The sequence below is a fragment of the Coregonus lavaretus genome (assembly GCF_964263955.1).
Source record: "Coregonus lavaretus genome assembly, chromosome: 11".
In the NCBI taxonomy this organism is placed as follows: domain Eukaryota; kingdom Metazoa; phylum Chordata; class Actinopteri; order Salmoniformes; family Salmonidae; genus Coregonus; species Coregonus lavaretus.
Window position 1 is genome coordinate 9,027,680 of NC_139998.1, and position 14,670 is coordinate 9,042,349.

The 14,670-nt window shown below is 42.1% G+C and overlaps 1 protein-coding gene across 1 annotated transcript in view; it reads right to left on the reverse strand.

The window, feature by feature from the left end:
- Positions 1 to 14,670, reverse strand: part of LOC311137454 (kinesin-like protein KIF21A) — a 62,651-nt gene that overhangs the window by 43,309 nt on the left and 4,672 nt on the right. Inside the window, exons 2-3 of the mRNA XM_084171967.1 lie at positions 2,643 to 2,865; positions 1,141 to 1,323 (exon numbers count right to left, since the gene is read on the reverse strand). Of these exons, the coding sequence (XP_084028093.1) occupies positions 1,141 to 1,323; positions 2,643 to 2,865 (406 nt within the window). The remainder of the gene's footprint in view (positions 1 to 1,140; positions 1,324 to 2,642; positions 2,866 to 14,670) is intronic.

The window sequence follows — 14,670 nt, forward strand, 5'->3', positions numbered from 1 at the left end:
GAAGGGTCCAGATACTTTTTTTGTGAATTCACTTGGTTTTGAAAAAACATGAACAAATGCTCCAAAAACACCCAAATACGTCCTTTTAGAAATGGAGCTCTCAGTATAGTGGTGCAGGTCTTTAGATGTTGTACACAAAATTGTGTCAATCCAAACTTTATCCACAACGTTACATTCCATTTTGTTGTGACTCGAGCGATCCCTCTCCGTCTAACAGCAGACTACATGGACAATTGAACAGCTGGTTAGGGAAACAGCTTGAGTCGCACCAAATGGAATATAACGTTGTGGCTACATTTCAGAATGACACAATTTCTAATCACCTGCATCACTATACTGAGAGCTTTTTAGTTTCTAAAAGGACGTATTTTGGTGTTTTTTCAGAGCCCCCATACTTCACAACGAGGATAAGGAAGTGAATCGCTGGTTGGGGTAAGTTTCACAAAAACAAGTGAAATCGCAAAAAAAAGGGTATGGACCCTTCTATAACATGCCATTTAGATACAAAATAGAGATTTGTTTGTAAAAAAGCTCACTTCTACTTTAAAGCCCTTTGTTTGTGCTGAAATTACATCTGTTTTAGTAGAATGGACATTCCCATTCACTGTTCTGAGGCGGCTGGACTGGCCACCATATTGGATGTGTTTTTTCATTGCTTACATTATTGGGTAGTCATATCCTTTCTACTAACTCCTTTTCTATGACAGATCCAGTATATTACTCATTACTTAAAATGAGTAGACTCATTCTGTCCACATGTGGCCTCTGTCTGTCAGTATGACAAGCAAACACAACTGTTCAGTCATTCTGTGTTAACCCTTGCCACTCCGAAACGTGACCCTAACAGCCCTGCTCCCGCCCTCTGACAGCTGTCCACAGTCAACAGTCTGAGTAATCTTTATTTAGGAGACTAGAGATGGGAGCTAGTTAAATTGTCAAGTGTCAACACATAGGCTACGTAAGCCTGGCATGGGGCTGTAATGTCTAGTCATGTATTATTCCACATAATCCTGTGTTGGAGAGTGGGGGTATGTCCCTGTCCCTTTCCCAATCTCACTGTATAACATATTTCCAAGTAGAATGTCACATATATTCCTTGCCCGTGTCTCTGTGCCTCCTTTGTAACGCCGTAGTCCATACCTCCAAGAACTGTGCGTTGATCTTGAACTCGGGCACGGGGCGTCCCTGCTCTTTAGCGGCCTTCTGGCGCTCCTCGATGCCCCTGAAGAGGTGGCTGACCGCCCGGGGAATGATGCCCAGCTCCTCCTCCCCGATGTTCACATCAAACCCTGTACCCATGGTGTAGGTCTTACCTGACCCCGTCTATAGGAGGAGGAGGAGGAGGAGGAGGTGAGAGAGAGGATGATAAGACAGCGATGGAGAGGAAAGATGAATAGAAGCGTGAGAGGGAGATAGGAAAGAGTGGGGAGAGGATGAGGAGGGGGAAAAAGATAAGGATTAGGAAAGGAGAGGGTGGGAATGAGCAAGGAGGAGAGAGAGAGAGATAACAAGAGTTTAATGAATTAATTCTGTGAAATAAATTAAAGTTTCATTTAAATCTGCTGTGTTTGTATCCAAGTGTTAAGAACCCTCTGATTCTGCTTACGGGGTCAGACTGTGGGGAAAGTGTTAAAACTGGATTAGTCCATCCCATCCCATCCCAGCACATACTAGACAGACACATATTCTACCAAATGTCCTCTGCAGCCTGACAGGGACAAACTGAGCAGAGCTGGGCTTGGCCGAACCAGGCTACCTAAAGCCTGGGCCAACCACTGTAGCTACTGTCCATACAGTATGGATGACAGACAATAAATAGGTCACCATCACTGCAGCAGTGGTGGAGGGGAATGGAAGGGGGGAAGAGGAGTTCACATTAAAAATGTATGGACATCTTAGATGTGTGTATGCCTACTTAACCGCATCACTTAAGACCCCCCACCATTTAAATCCCCCTCCCATCAAACAGACTGAGTCCTAGAAAGCCCCTACTATGAGAGAAAAAGGCTCAGTCGCCAAGGCAACCGGGGTGAAGGGGAGAGAAGCCAAACTTCAATGTAATTTCCATTGCTACAGAGTCAGACTGACAGGAAAAAGAAAGAGAAAAACCTCTTAAAGAAAGAGGCAGCTAGAGAAGAGTATGATTTGTTTAATTGGTAGGAAACGAGAGGGAGCGGGACAGAGGGGGTGCTTTGGTGGTCTTACTATATGTAGATTAGGAGTGCTTTATGAGGGCTTGCAATGACAGAAGCACCCCCAATACTCTCAGAAAGCTTTTATAAAAACTATACAAGCACTCCAAGAGCTAATAAGTATTGGAGGGGTCATTGAGTTTTCAGGACCTCGCACACACACGTGTTAGGCAGGATTATGATACCAATTCAGTCTTTGACTAGTGATTCAACATAAGCTTTTGCACTACACAAATACCCAATAACTGCCTTACAATGTCAGGCACAGTGCAAACTAGTGGAATATGGGACAACTGCTATAGCCCAGAGTTTTTCCTGGCCACATGACCTGACCAACAAAAACCCCTGGCCTATGCAAATATCAACACTTAGGCCCAAACGGCCATGCAGTCAGAACAATCAACCAAGATCAGTTGAGGTGTCTTTGAGGGCCATCATGAAGAGACTTGCCTGGCCGTAGGCAAAGATGGTGGCATTGTATCCTTCGAAGCAGCCCTCGATCAGTTTCTCAGTGCAGTTAGCATAGATGCTGTCCTGACAGGAGTCCATGTCGAACACGTAGTCGTACGTAAACGCCTTGTCTTTACCCAGCATCACCTGGGGCTCCCCCGGGGTCACAAACGTACAGATGTGACATCCCTCGATCTTCTCCCGGGCCAGCTGAGGACGAATCCTGGTGGAGATAGAGATGAGAGCGAGAGCGAGACAGAGACAGAGATAAATGTCACTGTCAACAAAAGCTAAACATACTGCAATTGGCTTAACCTATGTAAACATAATGCTGTTTTTAGTGTTCACATTTTTTGTGTGTGTTAAGTGTTCAATATGTACAGTAACATTCACCACTGTTAATTTAAGTTGTTGTACTATTAAATGTACACTTCAAACAAGGAGTTAACAAAGGTATTAACTCCCCTTACAAGCCTATAAAAAGGCCAGTCTAGCAGCAGCAGGTATACATACAGTTGTCGGTAGGCCTAAGCATTAGCTAATAGGTCTCGTCCTCACGCTACCCTGAATCTCTGACCCAATACTCTGCCCCATAAAACCATCCAGCTGGCTTCATATGTATTTATGTGTGTATGTCCGTGTGTATGAGATTGGGAGTGTGTGTGTGTGGGGAGTACGAATGTGAGCTAGAGACGCACTAAGCTCCAATGCTGAATGTCAGTAATGCCCTCCTGTTGGCTGGACAACTGACAATTCGATACATTTTGCCATAGGGCTGACAGAATTTGTCAAGCTAATTTCCTGCAATTCGACCATTTTGCCATGGCTTATGCCGTGCTCTTATGTTATCTGAGTGACTCAAACGTTATAACAAAAATCCATTTTGCCATGACATTTTTTTTATTTTAAATTCTCCCTGACTGTCCAGTTTTTATTTTGGTGGTTGTTAGTTCTCAAAGATGATCTTATAAATACATGGCTCCAATATCTTTTCTACATTCTTTAAGTTCATGGCAAATATTTAGCACACTGCTGCTAAATGAATGTAGGGGAAACACTGAAAGTATTGGATTCCCAAAAAGGCCTAAAACAGCTTTTACAATACTGCATATTGTAACACTTTCTAATACTGTATCTTTATGCCATAGTCCACAAACAGGAGATGTTTATTCTTACTGTATACAACTCCTCCAGTCACTGTCAGACTAATGGCTAAAGGCACCTGACAGTGGGCCTGCCTGCCTGCCCTGTGTTTGTCTATAAGGACTGCATTGTCCCCTGCAGGCACAGAGAACAATGTTGTGGTCGGAACACAGTGCACTCATTGTGTCTGACTGACACCGGATCCCACCGCTGCCATCAACGACCAAACCTTCTACGGGATTACACAGCCTGCCGGACAGAGGGAGAGATGAAGGGATGGGGGGAGATAAACGGCCTGGCTGGAGGTCATTGGGATGTCCGCTAGATAACTGGAACACAGGATTACGATATCGTACAAGGCGGGAGTGGGGTGTACTGTAGCGGATAGGTGAGACCAATGTCAAACACTCCTCTTTTATATGCCCACATGAGGTAGGCTATGTGGTGAACAAGGTCAGCAGAACATCATTTACATTTTAGTCATTTAGCAGACACTCTTATCCAGAGCGACTTACATGAGCAATTAGGGTTAAGTGCCTTGCTCAAGGGCACATCGACAGATTTTTCACCTAGTCGGCTCTGGGATTAGAACCAGCGACCTTTCGGTTACTGGCACAACACTCTTAACCACTAAGCTACCTGCCACCCCATCAAACAGTAGGTCAAAAATGAATGGTTCTGATTCCACTAGATTAAATTATTTTGATTTCAACATAGAATTAAATACTAATATACTTTAATACCGAACATGTATAAAAAGTATATGTAAAAAATTTAGTGAAGTGAATGAGCCCCTCTCTACTAGGTAAAGATAAATCGGGGGCCTGTGAGTTAGAGGCCAGGTGGAAGACTGGTCTATTTGGGACCATCAGACATTGGGAGTGGAGTGGAGTGGAGGAGGGGGGGCCAAGGTGACCTGAGGGTCAGGGTCAGAGTGCTCGGAAAATCTGCCAGAGAAGCTAGTTTAACTTCCCATCAGGCACCGAATGCTCCATCCTATGGAAAACAACCAAACAGGCAACTACATGCTCAACAACAACCATGGGACAATATACTTTTAATGCATATAAAGAAACATCAAACTGTCTGTTCTGTTAAGACACATGCAAGATACATTTTGGGCAAGCTATAGGCTATTCACGCTAGGCTCGATTGCCAGTCGTAGAGGTCTTTGTGTCTGTCAGGTTAAAGACTATATTCACGCTAGCTTTTTAGTGAGATTCTGTCTTTAAAAAACTAAGGACAAATTCCCCTCGTCCCCCTCAGAGCAATCATCACTTAAATAGATGGTTTCTGAGCATTTTAACATTTAGCTCTGTAGCCAAGGTGAGGTCATTTTCTCAACCCAAACACAACACGTTTACAAGTCTGGTTAAGGAACTGAACACGCCCCAACCTGCTGTCTATCCCTGCACCATCACCACCTCCACTCCCTGCCGCTTCTCCAGCACCACTGCACTCTCCATAAATCATTAAGGGCCGTGCGTATGGAGGGAGAAGATAGAGGGAGGAGAGGTGGGGGCGAAAGACTTCTTTATGCACATTTTCTGCAGAAGGGGAAAATAAGGCAGAAGAAACCAAATACAACACTCAGCACCGGTGCTGCAACAGGGCAGTCCAGTTTCACATTTTTGTTGTTCTTTAGGGAAGAGCGAAGTGCAATAGATGAGTGTGCAAGGAGGCCAATCAAGACGCACGGTGGGCCTGGGCTAGTGTGTTCATCACGTAGCATGTGATAGATCTGGTTAGCTCCCTGAGCAGTCAGCTTTCTCTTCTAACACCCATACTCAGATTACAGTCGCTGGGACAGACACCTTCAGAAACACCTCTACCCAGAGTGAGAGCACAGACGAGGAATACTGTCTGAAGGGGCTCAGAGGAACTCTACTCTATGTCTCACACACACAAACACATGCTTGCATGCCCACATACATGTATGAGACAGTACAAGTATGTGTAGTATCACAAGAGCCAAGCTTTGGTCCAAGCTTTGATCCTAGACAAAGACTTGCAGCCATGTAGTTTTATCCACTATGAAGGGAAACTGGGGTTCCTGAAACTGAGCTCTGGTCAACCCTAACTATAGTGTTCACCAATAACAGTGCTCAATTTACACCTTCACAGTTTAAACGTTTAGTTTAAAATACTTCATTTGTGTTTGTGGAGGACAGTGTCTGCTGTCTAACAGTCTGCAGTGTAGGCCTACTGTACTGTTCTTTGTGTTGCAGTGGTTGACTTTAAAGAAGGGAAGAGGTTGCCATGGATACTGGTAATGGCAGTGGGAGTTAAAGGAATAATAATATCTATGCAGGACATCATGATGCCAATGAGCCAGTCTAAGTGATGTGTCCCAAATGGCACCATTTCCCTATATAGTCCACTACTTTTGACTATGGGCCCTGGTCAAAAGTACTGCACTATATAGGGAATAGGGTGCCATTTGGGACACAGGTTAAATTACGCCAACCAGAGGGAGACAGGAGACAGACATCCTCAGCATCATCCTTTACAGGCATCTTTAGCATGGCTCTAATAGCTATTACAGAGCTGAGCGTATACTTGATTATGAGTACACTTGACTAAGTATGTGTTAATTATGAGTGACACTTGGAAGCAACAACAAGGGGACAGAACAGTAGGGCAGCCCTAGCTTCTGTTTCAGTCTTGGGGAAACGATAGGCCTTACAGTGCAATCCATGGCACCCCATGTTCCCCAACAAACACAGTATAATCCCTCCATAGCAAGTCTAGTTCTATGAATCCCTCTTGATCCTGTAGTATGTTGACATCAACCTTGCCGTTTTGGCAACACATTCCAAACGTAACGGCAATGCTCAATATATAATCCCCAACACACGAGAGAGAGAGCGAGACAGAGGTTGAAGAAAATTACTCAGAAATAGCGAGATACTGTACATACAGTGCCCTCCGTAATTATTGGGACAGTGAAGTATTTTTTCTTCTTTTGGCTCTATACTCCAAAAGTTTGGATTTGAAATAAAAAAATGAGGTTAAAATGCAGACTGTCAGTTTTAATTTGAGGGTATTTTCACCATATTAGGAGAAACGTTTAGAAATACAGCACGTTTTGTACATAGTCTCCCCATTTTAGTGGATCGAAAGTATTGGGACAAATTCATTTATATGTGCAATAAAGTAGTAAAAAGTTAAGTATTTGGTCCCATATTCATAGCACGCTTCACTATCCCAATATTAAAATGGCTCGAACCTATTATCTTTCTCCAGAATTATCACTTGGGAGTCACACTGAGAGGATGATGTTTACCTTGTTGCCATAGAAGTATGGGTCGCCAAGGAAAACCGCTCAGGGATTTCACCATGAGGCCAACGGTGATTTTAAAATAGTCAGAGTTTAATGGCTGTGATAGGAGAAAACTGAGAATGGATCAACATTGTAGTTACTCCACAATACTAACCTAATTGACAGAGTGAAAAGAATGAAGCCATTCACTTTTTGTCCTGAATACAGTGTTATGTTTGGGGCAAATCCAATAAAAACACATTAGTGCATAGTGGTGGCTGCATCATGTTATGGGTATGCTTGTAATCGTCAAGGATTGAGGAGTTTTTCAGGTTGAAAAATAAATGGAATGTACAGGCAGATTTTGCACAGGCAAAATCCTAGAGGAAAACCTGTTTCATTGTGCTTTTCACTAGACACTGGGAGATTAATTCACCTTTCAGCGCGATAATAACCTAAAACACAAGGCCAAATCTACACTGGAGTTGCTTACCAAGAAGACAATGAATGTTCCTGAGTGGCCAAGTTACAATTTTGACTTAAATCTACTTGAAAATCTATGGCAAGATGTGAAACTGGTTGACTAGCAATGATCAACAACCAATTTAACAGAGCTTGAAGAATTATTTCAATAATAATATGCAAATATTGCACAATCCAGGGGTGGAAAGCTCTTAGATACTTACCCAGAAAGACTCACAGCTCTAATCGCTGCCAAAGGTGATCCTACAAAGTATTAACTCAGGGGTGTGACACATATGGAATCATGTAGTAACCAAAGAAGTGTTAAACAAATCAAAATATATTTTATATTTGAGGTTCTTCAAAGTAGCCACCCTTTGCCTTGATGACAGCTTTGCACACTCTTGGCATTCTCTCAACCAGGTTAATGAGGAATGCTTTTCCAACAGTCTTGAAAGAGTTCCCAAATATGCTGAGCACTTGTTGGCTGCTTTTCCTTCACTCTGTGGTCCAACTCATCCCAAACCATCTCAATTGGGTTGAGGTCAGGTGATTGTGGAGGCCAGGTCATCTGATGCAGCACTCCATCACTCTTCTTCTTGGTCAAATAGCCCTTACACAGCCTGGAGGTGTGTTTTGGGTCATTGTCCTGTTGAAAAACAAATGATAGTCCCACTAAGCGTAAACCAGATGGGATGCCACAAACCAGATGGGATGGTTAACTTTTAACAAGGCACACCTGTTAATTGAAATGCATTCCAGGTGACTACCTCATGAAGCTGGTTGAGAGAATGCCAAGAGTGTGCAAAGTTGTCATCAAGGCAAAGGGTGGCTACTTTGAAAATCTAAAGACACGTTTTCACTTTGTCATTTTGGGGTACTGTGTGTATGTGGGTGAGAAAAAATATCTATTTAATCCATTTTGAATTTAACACAACAAAATGTGGAATAAGTGAAGGGGTACGAATACTTTCTGAAGGTGGAACAAGCTCCCCCATGACGCCAGGACAGCGGAGTCACTGACCACCTTCCGGAGACACTTGAAACCCTACCTCTTTAAGGAATACCTGGAATAGTCTAACAGTAATCCTTCTACACCCCCCTTCCCCCAGTGGTGGTTGTCCCACTGGCTATCCTAAGTTGAATGCACCAATTTGTAAGTCGCTCTAGATAAGAGCGTCTGCTAAATGACTTAAATGTAAATGTAAATGAAGGGACTGTACAGTCCCAATGGCCATCACAATCTGATTAAAATGACATAAGAGGAAAGAACAAAGCCCAATATTTTGAGGGAATAGCACTGCTTTTCCTTTGAAAAACTCCCCTGCCTCCACCCCCAGGCCCTCAAGCACGTCAAGCTTGGGATCCACCGGCGTTCAACCTTGCTGTGTTGAGAAAGGACTCCCATCTATGTGTCAACAGTGGGCCAACAAATGAGGGCGTGACACAAACGCTGGCCCCCCAAAAATCTGCCACCATGTGAAGCTGTTTTCAAGGCAAGGGGGTAACGTGTGACAATGTAACACGTTAGAGTACTCAGATAAGTTACTTGTAACCACAAAAAAAGTGAACACGTTAGTTTTTCAATTTAAGTAATCAGTTCATGAATTACTTTTTCAAATAAGCAAGTTGTTACTTTTACAATATTATTTCCCTTTTTCTTATTGGCACAAATAACAAATGAAAATCCCCCCCCCCCAGCTGATGAGGGCCCATCAAAACTACACCTAAACTATATCGAAACTAATTTCACACATATCATATACAATATTATATTGACAGTAGTCTGATGGGTGACAATCTTATCAATTGTTAAAGGAGAATTTTGCTTTTTTACAACCAAATCTAAAATGTTGATGTAAATGGCATGTTATAGAAGGGTCCAGACACTTTTTTTGGCGTTTTCACTTGTCTTTGAGAAACTGACCCCCAACCAGCCATTAATTTCCTTATCCTCGTTGTGCAGTATGGGGGCTCTGAAAAAACATCCTTTTAAAAACAAAAAAGCTCTCAGTATAGTGATGCAGATCTTTACATGTTGTACACATGAGTAAATGAGGGATACGAAGTATTGCATTTTTTTGTACATTACCCCTCGCTTAACCCAGAAGCCAGCCGCACCAGTGTGTTGGAGGAAACCCCGTCCAGCTGGCGACGGAAGTCAGCTTGCAGCGCCCGGCCTGCCACAAGGTGTCGCTAGAGTGCGATGGGACAAGGAAATTCCGGGCCGGCCAAACCCTCCCCTAACCCGGACGACGCTGGGCCAATTGTGCGCCGCTTCATGGGTCTCCCGGACATGGCCAGCTGTAACAGCCTGGGATCGAACCTGGGTCTGTAGTGACGCCTCAAGCACTGTGATGCAGTGCCTTAGACGGCTACGCCACTCGGGAGGCCAAGGGATACGAAGTATATTGAAAGCAGGTGCTTGCCTTCCACACAGGAAGTTCCAGACACTTGTAAAATCTATGTCAAGGCGCACTGAAGCTGTTCTGGCAGCTCGTGGTGGCCCAACGCCCTATTAAGACATTTTATGTTGGTGTTTCCTTTATTTAGGCAGTTACCTGTAGCAGCAGGCTACACAGAGAATGGAACAGCTGGATTTATAACGAATGGAATATAACATTGCGGATAAAGTTTGGAATGATACAATTTCATGTGTACAACATCTAAAGACCCGCATCACTATCCTGAGAGCGTTTCAGTTTCTAAAATAACATATTTGGGTGTTTTTTGAGCATTTGTTCATGTTTTTTCAGGAGGATGAGGAAATTAATCGCTGTTTGTGTTAAGTTTCTCAAAAACATGTGAAATTGCAAAAAAAGTGTCTGGACCCTTCTATAACCTCCCATTTACATACAACTAAGGATTTGGTTGTAAACAACTTCTCTTTTAAACTGTATATGAAGAATCTGATGAACAGCGCAGCTTGGAATTGACCCAGAGGCAGGGAAATGGAGGCCAACAATTATCCTACAGTGTCACAAGCAGGTAAGGCGTTTTGATGTATATAGAGAAAGAGCAGATTCTGCATTTTCCAAATCACCTATCCTTGCCAAAGAACTCTTTAAAACGACCACTTGAGCGCTATTTCAAAATATAACTATTTTGCAATTCTATAAGTGCACGCGATTCCATACGTGTACTCGCAACACTTAGTTTCATAATGTTTTCTTAAGACCTGCCTTTAACAGATGTATAATGAATTATCTCTGTGATGTTGTTTATTTAATGGATTTTAACACTTGAATTGTGGTGTTTTAGTGGTTTTTCGTTTGTAGCCTGCATATAGCCTACAGTTACATAAACTAATGAAAATGCTATTGTGTTCTTTGAAATACATTTTCTTTCATATTCTAATGTTACTTAAGACCTTCATAAACACAACCAAATGATACTTCTTTACGATAGGCATAGAATGTTGAATTCAAGAAGACATGTCATTGGCTTAGGTAGCGTACGGGGGTATCGAGACCCGGCTTTTCTAGTGTTAAGGAAATAGCATAAGAATTACCAACATGCGCAAGGCATCTTCAAAGGGGTTTTTGTTTTTGGTAACGCAAAAGTAATGTAACAAGTTACTTTCCACAGTAAGTAACGTTGTAACGTAACAAGTAACTTTTAATGGAAGTAACATTAACAAGTTACCTTTAAAAGTACTATTCCCCAACACTGGATAAGAGATAAGACAGCTTAAACATTCAAGTGGAAGTTCATTGGAAATAGCCAGGGGTGAAGATTAACGAACACTTGCTTCATGTTACTAATCTATCTTTCTTGTCTTTACAATGCATACACAGAAATGGTAATTTAACATGATAGGTGGAGCATCCTGGCAAGAAAGTTGTCCCACCTGATGTAAATGTATCCACATCCACTCACACCTTATGCAGCTGCAGATTCCAACAGTGTGTGTGTGTGTGTGTATAGCTGCCAGTGTGGAAGCAGCAGGACAGGTGGGCAGTACTCATTTGTACGACCTGCCTCCAGCACAGCTGTATGTTTTTATGAAAAACAGATTGTATGACATGTCCTGTGCTCTACTGCACTGTACTGTCCAAACTTATGAAACAGACGTCAAATTTCAACTACTTTTCAACTTGGGCTGGGAATTGCCAGGGACCTCTAGATACGATATTATCACGATACTTATGTGCCGATACGATATGTATTGTGATTCTCAAGATTCTCACGATTCTGTATGTATTGCGATTCGATACTGTAATTTTATTGCGATTCAATGTTCCAAACATATTGTTCACCATATGTCTGCTGCAGAGGGACAAGAGAGAGCCATAACAACAAGTTTTGTTCAGTCATGCAAATAAAAGTGCTGAAAACAAATTGGCTCCTTATTTAAAAAAAGATAGAGAACGAGCTATACTGGAGTTTTGGTGCAGCTACAGCCAACTAGCGCAAAATTAATACTGCAATATTGTCAAAACGATACGATATGTCATCTAAAATAATATCCCGATATGTAACTGTATTGATTTTTTCCCCCCATCACTATTTTCAACATCCATGGATGTCCGGTGTCGGTCGGTGCTCAGTGGGTGAGAGGGCTGGTTACAATAAATGGAAAGAGAGGGGGCTCGTGGGTAGGTGTCAGTAAGCACAGGGCTCTACGCTGACCTTTTTTGCAAGGAGCAAGTCTGTGCCTAAGTTGAAAAATGTAGGCGCAAAATAAATTTAGGAGCACAATTAAAAATATTTGAGGTATTAAAGCTAGAATTAGGTGCATATGCGAGTAAAATGGTCACACTGTAGGGCCCTGAAGAGCCAGAAGAGGTGACATTAAATGGAGAGAAGAGAGACAGGGAGAGAGAGAGGGTGGGGTTGTCGAGACTGTTTTCACACTCTTGCTTTGACCTCCTCACCTCCTCGTGACAGAAAGAGAAAGAAAACAGTTATGAGCTGAACATAACAGTATGCCAGTGGAAGGGAGGACAGTAGCAGGTGACCCTATGAATTCCCAATGTAGCCAATTCAGTTGCAGTCAATTTGGTAACAGAATGATACGTTTTAATCACTTAATAAATCATAAACTAACTAATTGGTAGGTCTGCCTTTACTTGTTACTTCTGTGAACTTTCATTATCCTCCCTCCTCATGAGGGAGAGAAATTAGAAAATATCTTAAAGATATGTGGGTTTTTGGTAACAGAATAACAAGACACAAGGCAATATTTTTTTAACTTACAGAAGGCAAGTAAATTCTGTCAGGGATATTTACTTCATCATGATTGTGTTTTGATGCATTTCTAATACTGTTTAAGAATTTTTCTGGTAGATGTTTTTCTAAGACCTCTTTTCCATCTGTTTGACCAGAAATCAAAACCTTTGCTTATTCAAATTTCTTTGGGATGGAAAATGATTTGGACACACCTACTCATTCAAGGGTTTTTCTTTATTTTTACTCTTTTATACATTGTAGAATAATAGTGAAGACATCAAAACTATGAAATAACGCGTATGGAATCATGTAGTAACCAAGAAAGTGTTAAACAAATCAAAATATATTTGAGATTTGAGATTCTTCAAATAGCCATCCTTTGCCTTGATGACATCTTTGCACACTCTTGGTATTCTCTCAACCAGCTTCACCTGGAATGCTTTTCCAACAGTCTTGAAGGAGTTCCCACATATGCTGAGCACTTGTTGGCTGCTTTTCCTTCACTCTGCCGTCCGACTCATCATAAACCATCTCAATTGGGTTGAGGTCGGGGGATTGTGGAGGCCAGGTCATCGGATGCAGCACTCCAACACTCTCCTTGGTAAAATAGCCCTTACACCGCCTGGAGGTGTGTTGGGTCATTGTCTTGATGAAAAACAAATGATAGTCCCACTAAGCCCAAACCAGATGGGATGGCGTATCACTGCAGAATGCTGTTGTAGCCATGCTGGTTAAATGTGCCTTGGAGCTCCTCCTCTATTCTTTACGGTGGGAACTACACATGCGGCGATCATCCGGTCACCCACACTGCATCTCACAAAGACACGCCGGTTGGAACCAAAAATCTCACATTTGGACTCATCAGACCAAAGGACAGATTTCCACCGGTCTAATGTCTATTGCTCGTGTTTCTTGGCCCAAGCAGGTCTCTTCTTCTTCTTATTGGTGTCCTTTAGTAGTGGTTTCTTTGCAGCAATTCGACAATGAAGGCCTGATTCACACAGTCCCTTCTGAACAGTTGATGTTGATATGTGTCTGTGACTTGAACTCTGTGAAGCATTTATTTGGGCTGCAATTTCTGAGGCTGGTAACTCTAATGAACTTATCCTCTGCAGCAGAGGTAACTCTGGGTCTTCCATTCCTGTGGCGGTCCTCATGAGAGCCAGTTTCATCATAGTGCTTGATGGTGTTTGCGACTGTACTTGAAGAAACTTTCAAAGTTCTTGAAATGTTCCGTATTGACTGACCTTCATGTCTTAAAGTAATGATGAACTGTCGTTTCTCTTTGCTTATTTGAGCTGTTCTTGCCATAATATGGACTTGATCTTTTACCAAATAGGACAATCTTCTGTTTACCACCACAACCTTGTCACAACACAACTGATTGGCTCAAACGCATTAAGGAGGAAAGAAATTCCACAAATTAACTTTTAAGAAGGCACACCTGTTAATTGAGATGCATTCCAGGTGACTACCTCATGAAGCTGGTTGAGAGAATGCCAAGAGTGTGCAAAGCTGTCATCAAGGCAAAGGGTGGCTATTTGAAGAATCTCAAATATAAAATATATTTTGATTTGTTTAACACTTTTTTGGTTACTACATGATTCCATATGTGTTATTTCATAGTTTTGATGTCTTCACTATTATTCTACAATGTACAAAATAGTACAAAAGTAAAGAAAAACCCTTGAATGAGTAGGTGTGTCCAAACTTTTGACTGGTAGTGTATATATGCCTTCATTTCTCAAAAATATAGACTCTTAGCTTTCATTTGACACCAAATGTGATGTGCTCCTATGAACTTCACATGTTAGTGCTCATGGGGCTTTTTACATGGAAATGCCCTAAACAAACATACCAATGGACTGGCTCCATTGAAATTTTTGTCAATTAAAAAAATATATGTTATTGAAAATCATGCCATGGGTATTTCAAACTACCCCAAGCATAATATGCATACTGTAACTAAAGAGGCGACAGTGTGACAGA